The sequence below is a fragment of the Camelus dromedarius genome, chromosome 26, assembly GCF_036321535.1.
Source record: "Camelus dromedarius isolate mCamDro1 chromosome 26, mCamDro1.pat, whole genome shotgun sequence".
NCBI lineage: Eukaryota > Metazoa > Chordata > Mammalia > Artiodactyla > Camelidae > Camelus > Camelus dromedarius.
The window spans coordinates 16,304,406-16,331,197 of NC_087461.1; the positions used below are offsets into that span (position 1 = coordinate 16,304,406).

At 36.1% G+C, this 26,792-nt stretch overlaps 2 protein-coding genes across 3 annotated transcripts in view; one reads left to right on the plus strand and one right to left on the minus strand.

The window, feature by feature from the left end:
• Positions 1-26,792, plus strand: part of MINDY3 (MINDY lysine 48 deubiquitinase 3) — an 85,541-nt gene that overhangs the window by 57,388 nt on the left and 1,361 nt on the right. For both annotated transcript variants that reach the window (XM_064479417.1, XM_064479418.1), the window contains 4 exons: positions 7,121-7,193; positions 17,183-17,255; positions 19,867-19,954; positions 24,046-24,117. In XM_064479417.1, coding sequence (XP_064335487.1) covers positions 7,121-7,193; positions 17,183-17,255; positions 19,867-19,954; positions 24,046-24,117 — 306 coding nt within the window. The remainder of the gene's footprint in view (positions 1-7,120; positions 7,194-17,182; positions 17,256-19,866; positions 19,955-24,045; positions 24,118-26,792) is intronic.
• LOC105105197 (ribonuclease P protein subunit p20) lies at positions 1,823-3,965 on the minus strand. The gene is made up of 2 exons (XM_064479227.1): positions 3,843-3,965; positions 1,823-2,529 (listed from the first exon to the last, which is right to left on the minus strand). The coding sequence occupies exons 1-2, from the start codon at positions 3,963-3,965 to the stop codon at positions 1,891-1,893; spliced, it is 762 nt and encodes a 253-aa protein (XP_064335297.1). The 3' UTR covers positions 1,823-1,890.

Below are 26,792 nucleotides of genomic sequence, written 5' to 3' on the forward strand. Positions count from 1 at the left end.
TTGTAAGTGTTCATGTGCGTGCAGAGCAGTGGCTTATTGTTAGCTGTGTTCTTAATAAAATACAGTAGTTAGACGGCAAAGAGCCTTTCTTGGCCCAGTTCTTCATAATAAACAAGAGAACCCAGAAAGTGATTGTAGATGTATAGGAGAGTTAGTACACAGAGCGGATGCCTGGGGAATGAATTCTCTGGCCGAAATCAGTGGAGAAAGGCTGGGAGGATCGTGGAATTGTGCAGTTATGGCAATAGGAAGAGAAAAGAAGTCCAGGGGTTAATACTAATCATTGTAGTGATTACAGCAAATTGTACCCTTCAGAGACTTTTCCTCCTACTGCCTTACTTCACTTATTCATTTAGAGTGCTGTTTCTATGCATAAAAAACCTCAGTGGACTTCGCTTTATGTTTCCTACCCTGACTTCTCTGCTGACACAGCACAAATCAGCACACAGCAGTGGGTTCTTGTGGAGGTAGCTAGGACTTCCTGCACATAGTTTGGGAAATCATGGAAGAGTAAGAAAAAATGACCAGTGACCTACCTACTTTCAATTGATGGCATTAACTGAATTCTGTTTCTGACATTGGCAATGAAGAACATCAGATGCTCAAGAGCATTTGATAATTGATTTAAAATCTGTTTCATAGTGGTTCCCACATTATTTTCATACGTATAGTTAGTGAATGAAGAGGCAATATAAAACATAGAACAAAGTGACTTTAAAGGGAAATTCTACTTAAAGCTTACAGGGAAATTATATCCTAGTTTTTTGTTTTGTTTTGGAAGGACTCTTAATAGCACTTTAAAATGTTATCTGCAAGCTAAAATGTAATTTAGATATGCATGATTATTCTTGAAGCTCAAAGGTTCTTTGATTACTTGTGACAGCAGATTGTTCTTGATAATAATGAAGGGTATAAGAAATAAGCTTTAAAGACCTTTTCAGTAATGAACTGCATACTTATACCTAGTTAAGGAACTGAGCACAGGCCTTCCTTGTATTTCAGTAGGTGTTTAGAAGCATAGCTAATGTTACAACATTTTAAAAGGTTATGGTGAGCAGACAGCTAGGTGAGAAAGAGGTCCTTGTTTCGTGACTACTGGATATTAGATAGTCCCATTGCAGCAGTTGTTTTGTTTTGTTTTCTTTCTCTTCTGTAGCACTTTGCCAGTTAAAGCTAGGTGAGGCTAGATAATTTTGAAAGCTATATTGTTCAGCAATCCCTGTTCACCAGTAAGTTGGCTGAGAAAGGGGTTGTTTGCTCTAACGTTCCTCTGATAAAAAGCATCTGATTATATATGACTAATGTAGAGAACTACTTTTAGAGTAAATGTAATTTTGATGATCAATCTGAGTTTTTAAACATAGCTAATTAAAATAATATTTAAATATTTGACTTAATGTTTAGAATCTCTTCCTAGTGGGGGTACCTAAAAGTGTTTCTGGTATAATACACATTGAACTTTTCTCCTAAGTGCTATTTACTAGGGATGAAGAAAAGAAAATGCTTACAAGTATCCTAGAATTACATCATTAGAATCTCTTTATTTCTATCTCAATAGTTTTTTGAGGGTAGGGGATTACTGTATGTTTAAATTTTACTTTAGAAGGTGTTTTTTGGGGGTTTTTTGTTGTTTGTTTTTTTACAACTGGATGCTTTTTATTGCATAGGACAATGGTTGCAGGCCACAAAGATTCCGGAAGACCCACTGCTTGGGCCCAACAAAAGGCAGTATTCACCCTCTCAGTTAGGAGTCCTCTGGGGTTGGCGGGGATAGGCTTTTTCCCGCATGGCTCTGGTGGGAAGTCCACGACAGTACTCAGTTCAAGAAGAGGCGCATCTGAGCCTAGCTGTAGAGGGGTGAGTGGGTAAGGTGGGCCAGGCTCATTTCAGTTACCTGGGTGTGACCCTGAAGACGCGGGTGTGGATGGCCGAGTTGCTGCGGATGCGAGTCAGCGGCTCTCGCGTATCCGTCTCTGGTTCCAGCTCATCAGCAAGCTCCACGGTAGAAGTACTGGCGGCCACCTTCAAGGGCCCGAAGCTGCCAGCGTGCAGCTGGAGGGCAATGCTGATGGCGCGGTTGATGGCCAGGCCCAGGCCGTGAATGTAGATCTCAGTGCGTGCGTTCTGACCCCGCGCCCCTCCGTCCAGCAGCAGCTGGCAGCGGGCCAGCTGGGCCTTAAAGTCACTCTTCGTGTTGACATAAATGTCATCGGGCCTCCGGGGCCGACGGTGGGGAAGCCGCGTCCGCAGGGTGTACTCCACCGGGTCCAGCTCAGTCTCCACGGCCCCGTGGGGCTCTCGGTTTTCGGCCGAGTTCTGTGCTTCTCTCCGGCCCGCAGTTTCCGCCCCGCGAACGCGGCCCGCTCCCGCGCCCCCGCGCCCCCGCCCCCGCCCGCGCCCGGCCGCTTCAGCGTAGCGCCGACCGGCCTGCCAAGAGGCTGCTGCCCGCGGGCCCCAAGGAGGCAAGAGAAGAAAAGGCGCTCGCCGCAGCCCTAGCGGCACCTGGTTACTGAAAGGGTTGCCGAGTGCCTAGGTGTTTTTTTTTTTTTTAAAGATAATTTTAATGATATTCTTGGAAATAAGTATAAAGGGACATATTTCTCTCTCTCTCATTAGATTGTGACCTTAAATGTATAGCCTAAGTTCTTATCTGATAGGCTTGATAGTATTCAAAACATTATGAGTGGTGGATAGTTATATAGGAAAAATAAATATGTAATCTAAAAGCTATTGCCGTATTAAGTGTTGGAAATGGAAAATCAGTGTAGAATCCTCTTCATGTTATTCTTCACACTTACACAGTTTTTACATAAGAGTTCTAATTTGCTCTTTCCTTTCTAATTAAATCATTTCCTTTATGTGCAATGGCAAAAAATTGGCAGTTACATCTCACTAAAGTATGTTGTCTTGAGATTGTAATTACAGGACTCTTTGTCAATTAATGGAATTCTCTACTGACTGTTCAAACTTGCTATGCAAATATGAAATCTGTTTAATATTAACATATTGCCAGACTGGATACCTAGATCATTCTGCTCCAGATCTTTAAACTGGGAACCTTGTTCAGAAGTGTTTAAGTTAAACTAATTGGTAAAAATGAGTGTTGGAATTTGTAATTTTAAATAAAATTAGAAAGTTAAATGGAATTCAGCATGAAACTGTATAATGGTAATAATAGAAGGTGGTTTTGTAACTTTTCCTCATTTTATCTATAAACATTTAAACATTATATAAATTTAAACAAACTTTACACGATCTTTTTCAGTAATAATCTAAAAAGCATTGTAAACACTCAAAATAAGCCAAGCCGATAATCAGTCTAGAAGACTGTACTGGTTTTGATTTGTAGATGAAAACTTTTGGATGTTTTCATTGGAACTCACTGTAGTTTTTTTTTTTTTTTAAACCTTCTTTTCTTTTTTTCCCCTCTAGTATAAACACATCTTAAAATGAGTGATATGAGTAAGAACAGTTAATTTCTAAGGAGTTTAACAAATTAGCTATTAAGTATATCACTGAGAGCCAAGGAGCAAAACAAGATTGTTTTCCTAATCACCCAAGACCCAACTGGCTTCATTAGTAATGACCGTTACAGTTGATGGCTTTATTATGTGGAACCTGAGCACTACCACTGGGTTGTATTTTGGGAGGAAAAAAGAAATTACTGGTTAGGTAGTTTACATCTGGGGTTTGTTGTTGTTTCCTCACATACAGGGTTTTGACATACTTGTTTCACACTTTTAAACTTCAAGCTATAAATTCTCTAAATTCCTTTTTGGAACTACTCTGTTTTGACGTCTTTGAAGTTACCTGCTTTCACCTGTTTCCATATCTTAGCTTGCGGTTTCTCCAGCCCTGATCTCCTTTTTCTTGGCCTGTGAGAAGCCTACGATCGGCAAACACTGGGTGTCAACAGTGTACCAAGTATTAAGATAACCATGTGCTCTACATGGGTGTTTAACCATCACCTTCAAACTGAATGTTGAAAATCAATTCATTATTCCAACAGAGCTGATTTCCCTGCCTAATTACTCCTTTTCTTTCACAGTTCTCAGTCCAGTTCAACTCTTTCGGTTCCCCCTTGTCCTCTGCTAATTCACATCTTTCTACCTTTCATGATTCTGTTCCTCCTAGCTAGAATTTCCTACCTTCTTTTCTCTTTCAGATGAGAGCCAACATATCTTCTTTGTAAAACCTATTCAGGTGATTAAGACATCACTATGTCCCCAGATATGTCAAAAGAAAGCATGTTTGCTAACAAATGAGCACTTGGGTTAAAAATACAATGTATCCTTTGAATCATGGATTGGCAAACTATGACCCACAGGCCAAATCAACCCTGCCACCTATGTTGTAAAATATTTATTGGAACACAGCCATGTGCATTTGTTTATGTATTGTATTATCTTGCTACTTTATGATCAGCAAAGCCTAAGAGATTTACTTTCTGGCCCATTACAGGAAAAAAAATTTGCCACCCTTTGTTTTAAATTAACACCTGTTAAACCAGAGTACACCAAGATTTTTGCCCAAGCTTCACTTGATCTTTCTATATCAGGCCAGGCCTATTCAAACAAGAATTAACTACACATTTTCTAGAGCCTAAATTTTTTATATGTTTATAACCAGAGGCGTAATAACAGATAAGCAATGAACATTTCATTAAGTCTACTTTAATTTCTTTCAGCATAAGCACAGTATATTTTTTGTTTGTAGTACTTGGAACTTAGAGATGAGGCATCAAGTAGTTCATGTTAAAATTCTTTCTGTGCTCCTGTGTTTTCTGAAATCTTTAATGCCAGAGAATTTGATGCAAACATTTTTCTATAACTGAAACTGGAATCTTCCTTGTTCCCTCCACTTTATAAACAATGGTAATTTCCCAAAACTTCATTTTGTAGAAAATTAAAGTAATGCTTCAGTTTTATTCTCTTCCACCTCTTCCTCCAAGAGTCTGGTTTTTGTTTTGTTTTGTTGTTTTGTTTTTTGACTAAGAAAATGATATTCCCTTTCCATCTATTTAGATCATAGTTTTAATTAGTATTTAGAAAATTTGAAGTCATGTTTTAAAACTCATTTCAAACTTCCTCATCACTTACTAGTAACAAAGATTGAAATGCAACAGATAGTGAATGGAAAGAATGTTATCTTCATCTTGGGCCCTCATATGTTCCCCGTGCATAAAATCTCATCTGCAGCTGTACACTGTCTCCTCAGCCAGAATTTCAGTGACGGTGCTCATTCACAAATACCAGTAGCCATTCTAAGGGGAAGAATTGAAGGAAAAAAGAAAAAGTAGGGTTAGAAATAGTTAAGGGGGCTAAAGCTTATTCTGGAATACATGTAGAAATGTTTCCAGTTAAGGTTTGGGAGTGGTAAAAGAAGGTAAGGAATAATAATGAAGATAGCCCCAATGTTAATAATTGCTCCCTAAATCTGAGCGCCTACACTGCAATCCCAGCTTTGATACAAAGTTAATTACAGAGCAAAGGCTTTACTGGTGATACATTAGAGAAAGGAAAGCATTAAGAAATCTCATTCAAAATAAGTTAAATGAACAAATTAAACCCAAGAATCTGGCAGTAGCTTCCAAAATCACAAATGCTTTCTTCCTTTGTCCCAGCGATCCTACTCCGGAACTCTGTCCTACAGATACAACTGTTCATGTATGAAATTACATGTTCAAGTTTATTTGGTGCAACATTGTTTATAATAGCAAAAGATTAGACACAATCCAAGTATTCAGCATTAAAGGACTAGATCATAAACTCAGAAAGGCATTGAGAAAGTTCAGCCAGATGAAAACATGCCCCTTGACATGTGTATAATAATCTACAAAATAATATGAAAAAGCAGGAAATACAGCCCCGGAAAGTTGCTACCAGGGGATGGTAAATGGGAAATAGTTGTGCTTTACTAATTTTTACTGTTACAAAATACCAGATTTTTGAAATTATTTTAATACTTAGTTTAATACATTAAAAACATTTAGAGGCTTGTATATATTGCCTTGTTTTGATTCCCATTCCCATTTGATTTTTACTCCCATGTAAACTGAACATACTATTATGGTGTTCAGGTACCTACACCCATGGTTGAGTAAGAATTACACTGACTCCTAGAGTTCATTCCTTCACCTTTGAGCTAAGGATGGGATGATTAGGACAAAAGTTAATTAGTACATTTCTTTTTTTTTTTTTTTTAAACAGTGTTTCCACAGAGAAATAGCAATTTAAATTGTATTTAACATTTATACTCTACAACTTCTTAAAAAGGATTCAAGATGATAAAAAGGGATGCTTGGAAATTTGTTCTGTGATGAAGTTTGTCTCAGTGAACACCATTACAGGCAGATGCTTGGACCAGATTTATGAAAAGAGGAAAACAATTACAGTGTAGATTCTAGATTCATGTCAGTCAAGTAATAGAATTTCATAATAGGTAAAATGTGTGGGATACAGGTTTGTGAAGGATCCAAATAACACTGAATTTTGTGTTTATTTTTGATTAATTGTAATACTGCTTACCTTTTAAAGAAATTAGTCATGATAGAGAATTAGTTTTATGGGAAAAAGAAATCTGCCTTTTGGATATTTCTTTTAAGGAAAGTTAAAATTCTGAACATGCAAGAGCTGGATTGTTGATCTGTGCATAAGTATTGATATAAAATGCTTCCTAAAGTAATAACTTTCAAATGCATTCCTATGTAATTATTTGCTGTCATATCTCTTGATTTGAATTTTCAATATTTGAAAATGAGTATATTTTCAGTTATATTTCTTTTTACTTGGACAATAATATAAAGCAAAACTATCAGTCATTAATTTTTGTAGATTCCACCTAATAGTATTACCGATATAATGTTAGACTTTTCAAGCTTTATATAAACCTTAATGTCATTCTTACAATTCTCTGTGGTTGTAGTATTCCCATTTTTCAGATGTGAAATGAAGGCCCAGAGAGTTTGACTTATCTAGCTATACACTTATGATACAAATAGAACTCATAGTCTTCTGACTCCAAATGTCATCATTTCTTCACCCTAGCCTAATTTGTTTTGTTTATTTTTGGTGTCATGTGTATTATAGCTCATTGATAGCACGCTTTTTTATCTTTTCAGGATATGGCTTTAGTTGCCCCTGAGGCTCCTTCAGAACAAGCCAGAAGAGTTTTTCAAACTTATGATCCAGAAGGTAAAAGATTTTATTATTTTATTAATTCTGTGTTTTATATCTTTATGTATTCGAAATATATTGATACTTCCCTGAGTTTTATTTTAAAGAGTTATTGGATTAGTGAATAAACGGTAGCTCACATTTCTTGAAAACTTTAAATGGGAAAGGGTGAAAATGGGAACAAAAATAACAGAGTACTTCAGTGATCATCAGAGTCTCACGTGGTATAAGGTTTTCGTGTTTCTTAGGGTACGAATGTTATGGTTACTTGAATCTTGACCTCTGATGATGTTAAACAAGGAAAAAATCTACCTCTGAATAAGCTCTTTGAAAGTTAAGTCATTTATGTATTCAAATGAATAAATGTTCCAGAATATTTTTTAATTGAGATATAATTTATATATAACATTATTTTTGTAAGGTTAAGGGATACAACGTGTTGCTTTGATATATTTATATATTACAAAATGATTACTACATTAGCATTAGGTAACACCTCTATCGCGTCACATAATTATTTCTTTTTTGTGGAGAAAATGGTTAAGATCTAGTCTCTAACAATTTCGAAGTTTATAATACAGTATTGTTGACTGTAATCACCATGTTGTGCATTAGTTCTCCAGAACTTAACTACTGTTTGCAAGTCTATACCCTTAAACATCTCCCCAATTAACGTACCTCAAGCCCCTGATAACCACCACTGTTACTCTCTTTTTACAAATTCATCTTTTCTAGATTTCACATGTGCTGTTGTGCAATGTTTGTCCTTCTGTGTCTGCCTTATTTCACTTAGCATAATGCCCTCAACGTTTATCCATGTCGTCATAAACGGTAGGATTTCCTTCTTTCTCATGGCTAAATGATACCCCATTGTAGGTGTGTACACAAACACACACACACACACACACACACACACACCTCATCACCTTTATTTATCCAGTGATGAGCACTTAAGTTGTTTCCATATCTTGGCTGTTGTGAACAATATTGTAGTGATTGTAGTTGTGCCAATACCTCTTTGCTACTGATTTCAGTACCTCCAGATACATACTCAGGAATGGAATTGCTGGATCATATGGTAGTTCTGTTTTTGTTTGAGGAATCTCTATACTGTTTAATAGGTGTTATCATTTATATTTTCACCAACAGTGAATAAGGGTTCCCCTTTTTTTCCATAGACTCAACCAACATTTAATCTCTTGTCTTTTTGATAAAAGTCATCCTAACAGATAGGAGGTAATATCTCACTGCGGTTTTGATTTGCATTTTCCTGATGATTAGTGATATTGAACATCTTTTCATATACCTGTTGGCTATTTGTATGTCTTCTTTAGAAAAATGTCTATTCAGGTCCATTGCTAACTTTTTAATTGGATTATTTGTGGTTTTGCTATTGAGGCCTATGGGTTCTTTATGTATTTTGTATATTAACCCCTTATCAGATAAATAGGTTGCAAACATTTTCTCCCTCTGTGTAGGTTGCCTTTTCAGTTTATTGATTGTTTCCTTTGCTGTGCAGAAGCTCTTCAGTTTAATGTAGTCCTGCTTGTTTATTTTAGTTTTTGTTGCCTGTGCTTTTGCTGTCTTATCCAAGAAATCATTGCCAAGACCAATGGCAAGGATCTTCTCCCCTACAGTTTCTTATAGGAGTTTTATAGTTTCAGGTCTTACATTTAATTCTTTGATCCATTTCGGGTTTTTTTTTTTTTTTGTGAGTACTGTAAGGTAGGGGTCGTTTCATTCTTCTGCATGTGGATATCCGTTTTCTCCAGTACCATTTAATGAAGAGACTATCCTTTCCCTATTGTGTATTCATGGCATTCTTACAAAAAAAATAGTTGACCATGGGTTTATGTCTGGGCTCAATATTTTGTTACACTGGTCTGTGTGCCTATTTTTATGCCAGTACCATATTCTTCTAATTACTGTAACTGTACAGTGTAGCTTGAAATCAGGTAATGTCATACCTCTGGCTTCGTTCTTCCTTCTCAAAATTGCTTTGGCTGTGCGTTATCTTTCATGGTTTCAAACAAATTTTAGAATAGTTTTTTCTATTTCTGTGAAAAATGTCATTGGAATATTGATAGAGATTGCATTGACTGTGTAGATCGCTTTGGGTAGTATGGACATTTTAACACTATTAATTCTTACAATCCCTGAGAACAGAATATCTTTCTATTTATTTGTATTTTTTCAGTCTCTTTCATCAGTGTCTTATTGTTTTCAGTTTCTTATATTCCCTTGGTTAAACATAGTCCTAAGTATTTCATTGTTTTCAGTGCTATTGTAAATGAGGTTGCTTTTTAAATTTTTCTTTCAAATAATTCTTATTGGTGTAGAGAAATGGAACTGATAACAGTATATTGACTGTGTATCCTTCAAAATTACTGAAATCATTTATTCTGGCAGTTTTTTAGTGGTATCTTAAAGGTTTATATGTACGATCAAGTTATCTTTATAATTCTTGGTGTATTATTGTTCATAGCAGTTTCTTCTGACTGTGTTTCTCTGGTATCAGTTGTAATATATCCTTTTTAATCTCTAATTTTATTTGTCTAATTTGTTTATCTTGTCAGAAAGCCACTCTTGATTTTATTGTCCTTTTCTATATTCCTATTCTCTGTTTCATTTCTCTGTTCTGATCTTTATTTCCTTCCTTTGTAAACTTTGAGCTTAGTTTGTCTTCTTTTTTCAGTTCCATGAGGTTGTTTACTTGAGCTCTTTCCTGTTTCTTAATGTAGGCACTTACCACTATAACCTTCCCTCTAAAAACTGCTTTTGCAGCATCCCTTAAGTTTTAATACATTGTGCTTTCATTTTTATTTGTTTCAAGATATTTCTTGATTCTCCTTTTGATTTCTTTGACCCACTGATTATTCAGGAGCTTGTTGTTTAAACCCAATATATTTGTGTGTTTTCCAGGTTTCTTCCTATTACTAATTTCTAGTTTCCGATCTTTGTGGTAGGGAAAAATAGTTGGTATGATTGTAGTTCTTTTAAATTTACTAATGTTCATGTATAACTGGAATATTGTGCTCTACACTGGAATTTGACACAACATTGTAAAATGACTATAGCTCAATAAAAAAAGTTTATATATAAAAAAATTAAATAAATAAATTTCCTAAGACATATTTTCTGTCCTATCATGTGATCTGTCTTGGAGAGTGTTTCATGTGCACTTGAGAAGAAATGTGTATCCTGCTGCTGTTACACAGAGTGTTCTGTGTATGTCTATTTGGTACATGTGTTCTAAAGTGTAATTCACACTTGCTATTCCTTCTTGATTTTCTGTCTGTGTGTAATATCTTACTGTTTTTGAAAGTGGGGTATTGAAATCCCCTACTTTATTTCACTCCTGTCTGTTCTCCTTTTAGATCTGTTATTAATAATCATTTATTTAGGGGCTGCAATATATGGTATGTGTATACTTACAATCATTAAATCCTCCTGATATCTTGATCCCTTGATCATTGTATAGTGACCTTGTTTGTATCCTGTTATTTTTTATTAGAAAATGCTTTGTGTGACATAAGGATGGCTACCCCAGTTCTTTTGTTCTCTGTTGGTGTGAAATACCTTTTTCAATCCCATCACTTTCAGCCTGTCAGTATCCTTTAAGTATGAGCCTTTAGGCAACATATAGTTGGGTTTTGTTTTATTCATTCAGCCACTTTGTCTTTTGATTGAAGAAATGAAACTATTTACATTTAGAGTAAACGTTGGTAAGTAAGGACTTACTATTGCCATTTTGTTGATTACTTTCTGATTGTTTATAGTTCTGTAGTTTTTTCTTCCTCTGTTGCTTTCTTTGTGACCTTAATTTTTATAATACTAGGCTTTGATTCTTTTCTCTTTATTGTGTATCTATTATAGGTTTTTGCTCTTTGGATACTGTGAAGCATTCATAATACATCTTAGTCTTATAACCATCTATTTTAAGATAACAACAACTTAACTTCAGTTACATAAAAAAGTTCTATGCATTTACCTGCCTTATAGTTTTGATATCCCAATATACATCTCCCTATATTGTGTATCTTAACATATTATTGTAGATATAGTTATTTTTAACCCTTTGTCTTTTGCTAGAGTTCAAAGTGATTTACACACCACCACTACAGGATTGTTTTTGTTTTTTTAAGGTATAACTGATGTTTAACATATTAGTTTCATGTGCACAACATAATGATATTTGTATGTATGGCAAAATGATCACCACAGTAAGCCTAGTTGGCATTAACCACCATACATAGTTAGACATTCTTTGAGTGTGATGAGAATTTTTAAGATTTATTCTGTTAATGACTTTTAAATAAGCAATACAGTATTATTAACTATAATCAACATGCTGTACATTCCATCCCCATGACTTATTTTACAACTGAAAGTTTGTACCTCTGACACCTTTTACCCATTTCACCTACCTCCCCACCCCTTGCCTCTAGCAACCACCAGTCTGTTCTCTATCTATGAGCTCAGTTTTGTTTTGATTCCACATATAAGTGAGATCAGGCGGCATTTGTCTCCCTCTGTCTGATTTACTTCACTTAGGATAATACCGTCAAGTTCCATCCATGTTGAGGCAAAGAGCAAGATTTCCTTCCCTTTTAATGGCTGAATAATACTCCATTTAGTATATATACCAAATTTTCTTTATCCATTCATCCATTGATGGGCATTTAGGTTGTTTCCATATCTTGGCTATTGTAAACAGGGTTGCAGTGAACATGGAGGTGCATATTCCTTTCCAGGTGTGTGTTCTTGTTTTTTGTTTGTTTGTTTTTTCCCTTCAGATAAATACCCAAAAAGTGAAATTGCTGGATGATATGGTAGTTCTGTTTCTGATTTTCTGAGGTACCTTCATACTGTTCTCCACAGTGGCTGTACCAATTTACATTCCCACCAGCAGTTCACAAGGGTTTCCTTTTCTCCCCGTCCTCGCCAGTACTTGCTGTTTCTTATCTTTCTAATAATAGCCACTGTAGTAAGTGTGAGGTGATGCCTTGTTGTGGTTTTGATTTGCATTTCCATTTAGCAGAGGCTGGTGTGGGGACGGGTGCCCTTTGTCACCCTCTTCAGAATATTTGTAGAAAAACTGACCTACAAGGAAGCTAAAGAAAAGAGAATTAAAATTCTGGTATCCCTGAGTATTTGTGTATCTGTCTCACTCTCCCCACCTCACCCTTGCTCCTGCTCCTGGGTTCTACCCATGTGTCTGACAGTTGGGTAGACCTGTACCTAAACCTGTTGCCTAGACCCATACATTGTTAGCACCATGCTTTAGGCATATTATGAATTGAAAGTATTTGCAGACTAATCACCATTTATTGCATTGCTTCTGTGAGACTGCCTTTTCAGTGTTGTAAATAGTTGATATGTTAATGGTCTTTTGGAACATAAAGCTGATTTATTACTTGAGACCTGTCTAAAAAAAAATAATGATATTGTCTGGCCTTTGCATGAAACATTATAATTTATAAATCAGTTTACCTCCATGGTCTCATTAAAACCTTACCATAAACCTACGAGATGGGCAAGGAACTACCATCATGATTTTATTCCTAAGAAAACCAGTCCTATGACAGTTTAAGTCACTTCTTCAGAGCTACATACCTAGTTGTAAGAACTGAGACCACATTCTAGCTGTTCTTCCAGGAAATCAAGCAATCTTTCCCCTTCTCTCTACTACAAATGTCTGTTTAGAAGGCTGAAGTGATAAAGATGTATTTTTTAACCTCTTTGTCTTTGAATTATTTTTAATTTATTAGAATAAGGATATGATATTGACTATCATTCTCATTGAGCAGTTGGAGTAATCTCCATTTTAGAGTCTTTAGGATCTTGGGAGCTCAATAATTATTTTGATGCCAAGTACACATATAAAACAAGTTCAAAATACATTTTTAGCTGTTAGTTTCTTTTGTAATACTTCTAAAATTTTGATTTCAGCAGGACCTGGACATATCACCTCTAATTACTAGGTTCACTTTAATAAGTAATTCCAAATTCAGAAATGAAAATAAACCCTAGTATGTGTGCTTATATCCTAAAGAGAATCAGATGCTGGAGCCATGTAAAGTGTGTTAGATATGGTCTTTAGAAAGTCCATGTTTTGTTTCCTGGGGACTTGGTGTGGGGGCTGGGAGTTGTTTCTGTGTGTGTGTGTTTTGTTTCATTTTGTCTTTTACATTTTGGGGGGGAGTGGGGATTGTTTGGGTCTTTGGTTTGTATTCAGTTACATGTTGTACAGGAATTTAAAAAAATAACCATAAAAGAGTAGGGATGGAGATCAACTGATCAATGTGATCAAAGATACTGGACAAGAGAGGAGTTTTGGAGTACCTCCAGGTGTCAGCATCCCAGTGGATATCAGAGAACCCGGATATAAATCCCACCTCTGTTACTCATTAGCTTTGTGATGTTGGGCAAGTTCCTAATCTCAGTTTTCTCAGCTGTAAAATGGACTTTATATCTACTTTACATCATTATTCACGTACTCAATAAATTGACTATATTGTTTTGTTTTAAAAAGAAGAAAGATCCAAAACTGTGGGGCATAGAGCTTATTCAGGAATCTCCAAAGAACTGAATTCTATATAGATGGTAATTGAATTTTTTTGCATTACACATAATGGGGTTTGTTTTGTTTTCTTCCTTCTTATTCTCTCTCTTTCTTCACCCCAACCTGTGTAGAATTCATCAACCATTTGGGCAAGGGATATATATTCTTTGATTTAAAAAGAGCCCTTGTTTTTTTTGTTTGTTTTTTTGTCTTGTTTTGTTTTGTTTTTAGGTTCCTAAAATATATTGACAGCATATTTTGTCTGAATGATTTCAGTGTGGTACTTTTTTTTAATCTTTAAGAATAATTTTACTTGTAGATTAGTATACACCGATCCTTAGACATGATCTAGAAATTGCCTTTTGTTTAATTGTCATTTAAAATGACATTTTCTTCTCTCTACCCTTGCTTCCTCCCTTCTGTCACTGCCATCCACCTTGCTCTACCATTGTTAACATTGTCTTTCATGCTGCCCCAGCCATTGTTTTTCAACATCCTGCACTGTGTTTTGTTTGTTTTGCAACTTTTCCATCACACAATTAAAGTGGTTCTGTAGGACAGGCCATATATTAACTGCTCATTTCTCTCTGAACTTCCTATGTACAGTTCACAAAGCTGGTTTTGGTTGAACCGTGGGGCCTGAATGAGCAGTTTGTGTGCCTTGAAATTAGCATTCGCTTGTATCATTAAATGTAGCAAATGTTACTGAGTGGCTGCTTATGTGAAGCATTGTGCTGGGCCCCAGGGTTATGGAATCTCTGCCATCCAGGAGCCCCCATCTGCAGGGAGCCAGATGGCAAACTGGCAGAGAGACTGAGGACAGTGCAACTACAAAAATGCCTTAACTGCCAATGAGCAGAAGTCACACATTTTTCACTAAGAGTTACATTAAATTGTATGTATATGTTATTAAAGCACTAATAATAATTAGTTAGGTACAGCATGATACAGCATTTAGTAAAAATAATTTAACTCTTACTTGACTAAAACCAACAGCATTAAATTCTCCTTAACTAGATGTCATTTTTCTCTTCTATTCCTAAGAAACATGACTCCTCACCTACAGGGGTTTGTAAACGTTATGGTCCCAAATATTCAGCCCCCATCTCCTCACAAACTTTAAAAAATAATAATAATTAAACAAAACAACCAACCAAAAACCTCCTTTTAAATTTTTAAATGAACAGCTTCTTTCCTCCTTTTCAAATGTCTTAAAACATAGTTTAACTGAATTTGAACATGTACACAGTAGGTGCTTACACCATCATAACTGCCTCTTTTCCTCCCCACTTCATTTTCCCTGTTCTTCTGAGTTTAAGCTTGTAGAAGGCCATTTTATATCCATGTGGTTAAATTACCAGTGCATCCTAGTGCTGCTTTTTCTTTTAGTGCTTCTCAGGTCTGCTTGAGTAGTGAACAAACTGTAAGCTCAGATTTCTTCTGCTGTTGGTATTGAGGCCCCCTTATCATTGTGTCTCTGTTTCCATTTTCTCTAAGGAACCAATTGAATTTCATCTGCTTAGACTTAAGATTTCTGTTCTTTTTCTAAAGAATTTGTCTTGATAGGTATGATTATTGAAGAATAAAATAACTTCAAAATAAATATTTTAAAAAGATAAGCGATTCCAAATCTCCTCTTCTAATCTTGGGTGTATTAAAAAGTCTTTGACGTATTGAAAAAAATTTTTATGCTGCAATCTCCAGTTATAAAATACTGTCTACAAAAAGCAGAGTCATTGGCTTGGTGTCATCATTGTTGTACTCCAGAATGTCTCTGTTTACAAGTTGTAAGTCTCATCGGTCCCTTAAAAATGTGTTGGAATGTTTAAGCTGGAGGCTAATCATGTTTAAGGAGGTCATTTTGTTGTCTTCCTAGTTGTTTGTGTCTTTGTACAGCCAGTTAGCTCTTTCTGAGGATGGGAGCTGGGTCTTGGGTTACAGTAAGAAGAGACAGGGCTGCCTGCCATTCAGTGCTCCTGAAGAATATTGTACTACACACTGCTTCTGTCAAGTGGACACACATGATAGCCCGTAAATACAGAAACTATCCAGATAACTGTTCCCATCTGCTAGTGACAGATAAAGCCTGTTTTACATTTGAAGATGCTACGCTTTTAGCTGTGACCTGACTCTAGGCAAAATGAGTAATTTTTTCCTACCTTTCAAACTCATTAGAGTTAGGCTTACAAAGGTTGAATATTTTCACAGGTACCTTCAAACAAGTTCTTCATTCTCTATATCTTAAAGTATTGGTAAATTGACAATTTATTCTAAACCTTCACTTTATAAAATTGTATTTAGGCTAATTTTTAGTTAGCCTTTTAGTCAAAGCTAGTCTGTCTTCACATGGTAAGCAAGTGCTTGTGAGGTTTAAGAAAAGACTTTTTAAAAATCGTTATCTTCTTTATTTCCTCTCTGGTAGAGACAGAGTATACACTGTGTGTGAAAAGAGCAACTACACTTTTCACTGTAGCCTGATGATTAAAGCAAGACTTTTGGACATCTTGTTCTCCAGGACAAGATTTTTTTTTTTTTTAATCCTAATCCTTGAAAAGGATATTGTGTTGGAAGTTCATTTAAAGCTGAGACAGTCTTCAGGAATGAATTAAAATGGTGGAGGAACACAGGCATTGTACATGTAAGGAAATATACAACTTGCTTGTTTTAAAGTACTGTGATTTCCAGCTGCCCTACAAGCTTTTTTTGTGTGTCATGTTCTATTGCATCATTTGAGTTTGAGCCATTTAGCAATGCTATTTTTTCATCGAGCCCAAGAAAAAGAATATTTTCCATAAACTAGTCTTTCATCAGCATTTGATTCTACTCTTGTATTCCAACTTTGAATCTTCTTCCCCTGTTAAATCTGTGGCTTTTACTTAAATTAAGTCTGTTGATTTTAAGTCAAGGGATATCTTTTCTTGATCTTACATTGTTGGAGAGCTAAATAACAGGGGGTCATGAACATTCTTGCAGAAAGTTAAATAACTTTGTAACAAAAGGAATGTGTTGGTAAAGGATTATTTTAATTGGATTTCTTAAAGGGAATTTAAAGGTTTGCATTGTTTACTGAAAAATATACCTATTTGATAAATAATTGTTATAAATTTAAGTAGAAAGAAACCTTTATCGTTTAAATTTGTAAGCCTGTTTAAGAAGGAATTTGTCTTTAAGGTTTTCTTGGAGTTCTCAGGTAGAAGTCATATGGTTAATTTTTGTATTAGAAACTAACCTTTGAAAATAAGTCTTTGCCTGTGTGCCCAAGAAAGCTAATAGAAAAGAGTGCCTAATAATAATAGACATTGTGCCCAAAATAAACGTTAAATGCTGTTCCTTAACTCTCTGTGTCCCTCTTAAGTGAGTTTTCACTGAAGTCTAATCAGCAATAATAGCATTTCTTAAAGTAAACTTAATCCAGATTGTTTTCTCTTATTTTTTTTTCCAGATAATGGATTTATACCTGATTCACTTCTAGAAGATGTGATGAAAGCGTTGGACCTTGTTTCAGATCCTGAATAGTAAGCTACCTAAGAATTGTTAGTTAACCGACTCTGATTCCGTTGAATGTGTGACATTATCTGCACATTACCGCCTCTTTTTTTAAAATCTAAACTGCATAAATGAAGTGTAGCACTTCATATTAAGCAAAGATTTCGGAAGCAAGCAATCAGACTAATCAATATTTTAGTACAGACTTGACCTATTTAAAATGAGCTTCCTTTCCCACTCTGCACTGAAGTCCTGCTTTTAAAAAAGGGTGCTAAGAATATAAGTGCCTTTTTCTATATTAAAATGTTTTTTCTCACTGTGAAACCTGTATTTTGAAATTCTGTGCCTGTCTGTATAGTACCTTTAGTGAAAGTAGTGACAGTTTTGTAGACTGTCTCTACCGTTAGGCTTCCTGCTTAAGTAACCAACAGGCCTCTGACTTTCAGTCTTAAGTAAAGACGAATATTTTAAATACCCGAATCCTTTGGCCCCACTATATTTCAGAATATAGTTTTCGGTTTTGCCTAACATTAATATCCTGTCATTGTCTTCATTCTGTTATATTCTGTACATTGTTACATCTACAACTTCTTCCATAAATTTGGGATCTTCATTATCCATGGGAAAATATCTCTCGGGTTAAGTGGATACGTCATATTAATACATATGAAAATTAAAAATCACCTATGAGCTACACTAACTTTTCCTTTTTCTGCCTGGTTTAATTATTTTTTTTCTTCTGAAAGTGTATCTCACAATAAACAAACATTAGCTTACAAACATTTAAGAAAAGGATTCAGCAAAAGCAACATAAAACATATTGGTACACATAGTTCTTAGAACTTGATGCTATCCTGTTTTTAAACAGTTTGTATTTTCTTTGAAAGTGTAAAATACATATAAACATTTGCAAACTAATCATTGAATTAATGTGTCTTGCTCTCACTACATGGCGCTGTGATGTTATTCTTTCTTAGTAGACATAATTGTTGATTCCAACTTAAAGAGGAGAAATTCAGTGACAGTTGAACTATTCCAATAAATGGTGTAACTGTAACTACCATATTTCCTCTCAGCTGATTCCAAGTGGAGACCATCTTTTGTTTACCTTGTTCTAATTTGCAAAAGGGAGTTGAACTTAGGTAATTTTGATTACTAATAATTCTTAAGATAGGAAGGAGGAAAAAGGAAAAGTTAGGTTTATTTGGTTTTTTTCCCCAGATTCTTAGATGGTTATACATCATCTACTTAATTTTCCTTGTTTCATCAGAATTCATAACATACCTTGAATTATAATCACAACTGAGCTAGTAAATTGTTTTTCTAGAAGTAGCTGAAAGATTGGACTGAGTTATTCACGTGGTCCTTTGGTCTAATCACATTATAATAACCAGGCCATAGTAAGGATAAGTAAATATATTAGATATAATAATATAATCTTGCTTTCATTTGCTTCATGCCATAACCTCCTGTCATTACTCAGACCCATCAAAATGTCATATCCTCTGCATGTTGTGCAGTTGACCCTTGAACAGCTCAAGGGCTGGGTCACCGACCTGTGTGCAGACCAAGATCTGCATATAACTTTTGACTCCCCAAAACTTAACTACTAGTAGCCTATTGTTGACTGGAAGCCTACCGATTAACACATATTTTGTATGTTATATACATTATATATTCTGTTCTTAAAGTAAGATAAAACAAAATGTTGCTAGAAAAATCATAAGGAAGAGAAAATATATTTATGGTACATACATGTATTTGTTGGGGGAAAAAAAATCCATGTATAGGTGGACCCTGCGGTTCAGACAGCCCCATTCTTCAAGGGTCAACTGTCTAATAAGGTCTATTTAACCTAACATTTATAGTTTGGGAGATAACACAGAGAATCAGAATTTTCTGAAAAGACCATTTTTATTTTTGAAACTCTTCCAACCACAGTCCACTTTCTGCCTTCTCTAAGTCACACATAACACCTTTCAGCAGCCTTGGCTACACCTCATGCATGGCAAAGGCTGTGCAAAAGCACAGCTCACTTCAGGCTGCGCCTGAGACAAGACAGTCCACACCACTTACTGAAATTCACCACACTTTAGCTCTTTTACAATATCTTACCTCTTCAGTTTGCACTAAGAATTTTAAGCCTCCACCCCACTTGGTTCTTGAAAGCTAGCTTTTTAGGAGATGTTTTTGATTATCTGGTGTACCGCTGCCTTTGACACTGCTTTTCTCCTTGGACTTAAACTTTTTTTTTTTTTTTTTAAGTTAAATGCCTCATTTGATAGTCAAATTCAGGCATACTATGAAGCAAAGAAAATATGCCTTTGGGAGGGTATAAGCCTGTGTTTGTAAGCCTGGGTTTTTAAAGTTACTTTACCTAATAAGGAACAATATTCCAAAGTCATCATCATAATTTAAATTCTAAATAGTAACACATTACTCTGGTTTAAAAATAACCAAGTTTTGGCAAATTAGATGTCATTCCTGTGTATTTGTCACAAAGGGTCTAAAAAGAACAGCTCTTAGGATTTTTTGCAGTCAAATATGTTGCAGTACTAGTAATTTAATCATGAAAGGAGAAAAATAAGCTGCTTTTTTTTTCCCTTTGGTATCTACTGTTTCTTTTTTCTCCCCCTCTAGTATAAATCTCATGAAGAATAAATTAGATCCAGAAGGATTAGGAATCATATTATTGGGTCCATTTCTTCAAGAATTTTTTCCTGATCAGGTAATATAGCTGAATAAATATATTTATTGTTTTGTTCTGTTGAGAAGATTGTATTATAATTGTTTCAGCATTTTTTTCTACTAGTTTTTTAAAATGTTCTACCACGCAGATATAAGAATAAGAAAGCACTATTATTGTGTAAATGCTTTCCTGGGCAGAGAGGATGCAGGGTATGTGTGTTCTAATACAGTAGTGCAAAACTTTGGGGGACTGGGGTGGTGGAAGAAAATAAATACACCAATATAGACACATTGATACTGTTTTTCTGAAAGAAGGATAAATTTCAGAAGTATGTGGAGTAAAAAGAGAAGGATTCCCTTTATCCACTCCCACCCGTTTTCCTTCTCTTGGGTGACTGCCATTAATAGGTTGGTGTGTATCTTTAGAAATTTCTAAACACAAGGCAAGAAGGTAAAGGAGCCTGTGTGTAATGTGAACTCCTGTGAGTGCTCCTAAGTGCCAGGAGAACTCTACTTGAGTGAAAGGGAAACCTTCGGGTGGCGCTGTGCTGTTTCGTGTTGGGGCATGTCTGCCACTGGCTGTGACAGGAGCTCAGTGAAAAGAATCTTTGCCGGTTGGTCTCTGTACTCTTGAGTTATGTCTGCATCACTGACAAGCTAATTCTGCAGCCTCCATTGGTCTTTTCTTCCTATCTAAGGGAAGGGTTTTACCACTCAGCCAAATTATTTAGCCAGTTATATTGTGACCATTTCATCAGATACCAACATGGTCTAAAGTTTGTTGTTTTAATAGAAATGCCAGTTTATATTCTACCTCTGTTATAAAAGTAGAAAAAGTGTAACAAAATGATGGAGGGACCATATTAAGATAAAATTATTAAATTGCAAGATATAATTACCAGTTTAAATCAGAGGCGTTCAATCTTGGTAATTAAAAAAGAAAAAGAAATCCTTGTTTTCTAAACCTGTATCTATCTGTTGTGGTTATTGTGAGTAAAGACAGTGCGGTAAAATTCAAAAAGTAAGGAGAGCACAATATAGCTGTTAGCCGTCTTCAATTTTTATTAAATGCTTCATGAAAAAGTTTTTCTTTCTCCTCACATTATTAGGAAGACTCCATTGGATTGTAAGGCCCTCATACTTCAACTACTAGGGTTTTTGGAAAGTTCTTTTTTGGAATCTAGTACTGTGTTTTAGATATCTTAATTCATGTTTAATAAATTATATAGCATTACATGTAATGCTATCATTTTTAATTTAGTGATACAAACTTTTGGGGGATATTTTGAAAAGTTCTTGGGAAATGTAAACAAAGTGAGATAGTTACCAACTCTTTTGGAAATATATATGTATATTTATCTTACATTTAGTTAATTCTATGATGTTGCTTATAATTATTCTATGAACTTATTAGTTCAAGAAATTAATTTTTTCATTGTAATATTCCTTGAGGTAATTAAAGGGAATTCTAGTCCCCTTCTCAGATAACAGACTGTTCTTATTTGGTTATTCTGTTTATTCTCTCCAAGTTCATCTCTTACTGTTTGTTTTTTTCCTCCCCTTCATCTAAACAGACTCTGCATCTGAGCTTGCTCTTGGTTCCCTTTAGAGCAGTGGGTTCTCCAAATGTGGTCTCCAAGAGCTTATTAGAAATGCAAATTCTCAGGTGACTCCGCAGCCCTAGTTCAGAAGCTCTGGGAGTAGAGCCCAAAGTCTGTACATACCAGCCCCCCGGGGGCATCGGATGGTACCAAAGTTTGAGGCCCGCTGCTTCAGAGGAAGACCTGTCACATTCCCATCTGTTCACGTCCAGTGCGAGCTCAGACCTCCCTGTGTCACAGATCTTTTCCGATCACAGCCCACAGCACCAATGTCCTCCTTCTCCATAGTCAAACGTGAACTGACTTTATCACTCGTTTTGGCCATTGTTCATGTATTGTTGTGTACCTGACAGGTCAGTATAGTGACACTCAGTAAACATTTAATCAGCCAGTAATCAATGAGGTAAAGTTGCAAAAATGCGGTCAGGACAGCCAGGAAAGTATTTATCTACTTTAGTAATCTTTACAAACGCTTAATGTAGGTGCTACACGGCAGCATTTCTCTGCCATGAGGTAGATGCAGATTCGGGGGGAAACAGAAGTGGGAATACTGATAAAGTATTTCAAGGCAATTTGCTTATAATAAGAATAGCAGGAGCAGCTACCATTTATTAAGCACGTTCAGTGCACCAGGCACTACGGGCCTTACCAGTTAGGTATTATTTTTCCCCCCATTTTGCCAATGAGGAAACCGAGGACTAGAGAATTTAGGACGACAGTCATTCAGCTAGCACATGGCTGAACCAGGATCCAGCGTAGGTTACCTAACCACCACATTACACTGCCTTTGGTTGATACTTATTTTGTTCCAGCTGTTAGTGACTAGTACTGGAGATATAAATTGATTACAGTAAAATATTTATTTTGTAAGTTAAAGTACATTAACCCTGAAAATCAATAGCCAGAGTATTTATCTCAGTAACTAATTGCACTGACTTCTGTATACAATTAAAGTGACTTGATTTTTCTGTTCTTTTGTGAAGCATTTTGGGTGGGATACAAAAAATTTTAAGAGAGCTTAGATTTTAGCTGGGAATACAAGTCATGAAAAGTTAAAAACAGTTAAAGATGTTAAACAGTCTTTCAGAATAACAACTGAAGAGATAATACAAAGTAGTATATGATTCACAAATTAATTATTGAGATGTTGTTACAAAGTTCCCAAAGTAATAAAGAACCCAACTAGTGTGTTTAAGGAGAACTTTACAAAGTAAGATTTGAACCAGAGCTCGAAAAAGGAGTTTTAAAAAATCACAAACGTGCAAAGAGCCAACAGCAAAAGGTCTTTTCATGAAGAGATGAGTAATACACTTGTATCTATCAGAGACTTCAGACGGGTAAGCGGTTAGAGATAAGACTGGAAGGGTGTGTTAAACGGTCTTGTGTTTTAGGATTCTTGGCTGCAAATCCCAGCCTGGACTGACTTCCTTGAGAGGGAAAAGATGGGAATTGGAAGGAGTAAGCTCAGAGCAGCTGAAGGGTGGAAGTGCAGCTCCCTGAAGGTGGCACCAGGAGCCTCCAGGACTGGGGCTGTCTCTCCACCTGCACCCTCACCCAATCCCTTCTATCTGTAAATTAGCTACTTCTCTCAGCCCCTCTTTCTCTGGGAAGCTGATGCCACAGTTGCCAGCAGCTCTTTTCTCTTAGTTCCAGTTGGAAAAAATTCCAAATGGGGATGCTGGCCCAACTTTTGTCATTCGAGTATGACCAGGAAGACCCTTCAGGGGGATGGGCACATGGAGACTCAGCCACAGGGCCTGAGGGGAGTCGCTGGGGGCCAGGCACCTGCAGTGGGGGACCTGACTGCTTAATGGCCTTGAATACAAGTTCACGAGAGGTGAATGTGAACTTTAGCTAACCGAGAACCGAAGTTAGAACAGTGGGGCTGACATGATCAGTTTCTCTGGAAGTTAGTATAATAGTGATTTATTCCATTTCCTTCCTCCATTGAAAGTTACTTAATTCTCTAAGCACTGAAAGCACAGGTGTCTGTTTCAGTGCTCTTTTCACTATTAAAGTTGACAAGATTTGAAAGGTATTTTGGGGGGTAGAAACCCCTAATTCTGTAGTGTGGACCAAAGTGGAAGTATTGGTGCATGTGTGTTTGTAATCTTAGTGACGGTGGTATTACTGCTCTTCTGGATTTATTGAGAGGAACACGTTATTTACAACAGAAAAAAAGCAGAGATACATTATAGGGAATATTTCTGTATTTTAGAAACTTGCCCTTTTTAAAAAAATTACATTAATGGATGCACATATTTAGAAATTAAATTCTACTTTAGAAGAGCTTATAATTAAAAAAAAAAAAAAATCACCACTTGCCCAGTTTCTGCTCTCGTTTCCAGAAACAACTATTTCAGCTTTCAGGCTTTATGGTATTTAACCAAATAAGTGTAAGTTTCTTGCTCCATCAAATGATTCCTTTAAGGATACGGATTTAAGAAACTTCCGTTTTATTTTCAGTCACTAATTAGAAATTGCCTGATACAAAGATTTAAAAGTTTTAATTGTACTTTATTTATAATAGGGTTCCAGTGGTCCAGAGTCTTTTACTGTCTACCACTACAATGGATTGAAGCAATCAAATTACAACGAAAAGGTATGAAACTCACATGTTAATTTGTCTTCACCTGCGTGGGTAGAATAATATATAACAATGTTAGATGCCCAAAAAATTGCTACCTAAGGAACGAGTCTCTTTACCATCACAGCATATTTTAGAACTGGACTTAGTGGGTCTTTATTGGAATTTTGGAGCCGCAGTTTCACTGTGACAGATAACTGTATCTATACACGTGTTGTTACCCTTGAGTGTGTAGCTATTACTAAATCAAGGTTAGTCCACTGAGAGTTACTGATCCATTTAAATGGAGAAGGGGATAGTGAGATTTTTGATTTAGAAAAATATTTTTAAAGGGTTTAAATTAATACCATAATGGATAGTGAGCATTTACTTGGAAGTGTCTTAAGCACTTTTTTGATCTGAAGTTTCACACCACCCCAAGAAGTAAGTATTGCCTGTATACCCCCGTCTTACAGTGGGGGAAACTGAGGCACAGAGAGAGAAGCAACTTCCCAGTGTCAGGCAGCCAGGAAATGGCAGAGCTGGGCCTGAACCCAAGGACGTCTCCCTCCGAGCCTGCGGCTCACCCACTGTGCTTTGCTGCATTCCCTCCTGAGTCACTGACAGAGGCACCTCAGTGCTTCACTTCCAGGTGGACTCACCTGGTTTAAGTCAAAAGTTTGGCCTCACCAGTTCACCAGCTTTGATTAGTGAGCTTTGTCTACACGTAAGATCTGCCTACTATGTTTGCATTTATCCCAGTGCCAGTCAAGTAGATATAGCTAATGTTAGAAGGAATAAGGCCTTATATGCCTTTTTAATGTGAAATACCCATGCTGGTTTTGTAAGTATCTAAATTGAGGATGGCTCCAGAGAATAGATCATAATGTACATTAGATACATAATTTTAGAGAGAACCTGAGCCTGCAACTAAAATTTACTTCTATATTCATAACATGAATTAGAACTTTTATTAAATTAGGTACAAAGATCTTTTCGTAGGAAAATAATTTATTGATATTTATAGCAAAAAATATAAATAATAAGAAAACTTGTATGCTCTGTCCTAATATGTGTAAATGAGTGCTTCATCTAGACTTTGAAGTTTTACATAGCTTTGTAATAGAAAGTCCTTTATAGTCACTAATTAGTTACTTGCCTACACAATCCCTGCAAGGTAGGTGAACCACATATTATCCGTATTTTACAGATGAAGCATCTGAGACAGGGAGAGTAAGTGACTCACCCAGGGTCACACAGCAGGTCACTGGCAGAGCAGGGATTGGAACGGAGTTCCTGGTTCCCAGTCCTGTCTTTGGTCTGCTTGACCATGTTGCCTGTGTATAGTAAGTCTTCAAGTCATGCCCATGACAAGCGTCTGACATACTAACAAAAAAGATCAGAAGCCAAAGATGAACTACTGACGTGACAGTAGTGTGCAAGAACAATAAACCAAAGCATGGATGCCATTGAGGTGCAGAAGTCTGATGTTATAAAGCTGCTCAGGAGCTAGGAGCACAGTAGACTGCACAGTAAGGGACTATTAAAAATATCTGAGGAAACGGACAAAACGCAAGAGCTGGCCTTGTGGGAGGGACCGTGGTCCACCAGGCGGCACGGCTGAAGCCAGAGGTAGGAGGGTCAATGGCCTTCCACCCAAGCCAGCCTGTTCTAACACCATGGACAAACGACGTTCTTTGTGCAAAAGAGGTCCTGTCTTACTTGAATTGTGATTACTTGAGTTATGTTCTTCGTGGACAATTTCTCAGAGAAGTTTGCTTTGGAGAGTTGAAAAGCATGACTTGTAGTTTTAAAAGTAAATTGATTCCATCAAAACTAGAAAGAAACTAATGTATTAAGCAAAATAAAGAGGCAAAAAAAAAATAAAGTATTTCACAGTAAATTATGTCTTCAGAGTTTCCTAAAAAAGGAGTCGTTTATGAAACCAAATTACCTCCCCTAGTAATAGAAAATACTCTATTCCTATATTTAGTATGTTTTTAAGGAGACTCCAAATTACAGCTAATAAAGTTTCTTCTTTCGGCTCCTTGATCAAATACTTTATAGCTTTTATCTTAGAAAAACATAATTACAATCATGTGTATCAGTCACTGAGTGTGTAAAAATCATTATACATCCTTTGGATGAAGGCAGTCTGTAGCTCTTCTTTTTAAATTACTCAATTAGAATTTCTCTTGGTACAAAAGGAAATTACTGCTTGACTGCTTTAATGTATACAGTGAGCACTTATCATGACTTGGGGTTTTAGTTTGTATGTTACTTCATAGATAACTTCTAAAAGTTTTTATTATAAATTAAAGAAATCAAAATAAGCCTTTTTTCTGGTTATCTAACTGCTAGTGTATCTTTTAAATGATCATTGCTGCTGCATACAAAGTTACCCAGATGGTTTCATCTGTCAGCCTTTTTCTACTCTTTGATTTTTGTTTCTGTCCTTATATCCTTTAATTCTTTTTCTGTATGATTTTTCCTGCAGAGCAAAGTACATTCTAATACAATAAGAGAAAATTTCGTTGACAAACATCCAATTTGCTTCCAGCTCTGAAAATTCAACACCTAAGTTGAAAGTAGAAAATAAAGTCCTTCTCAGGATATATATATGTCTGTTTCTGTTACAGCTTTTTTATCTCATGAGGCAGCATGACTGGCTGAGTGCCTCAATATTAGAGCAGTAGGAACTACATAAATGT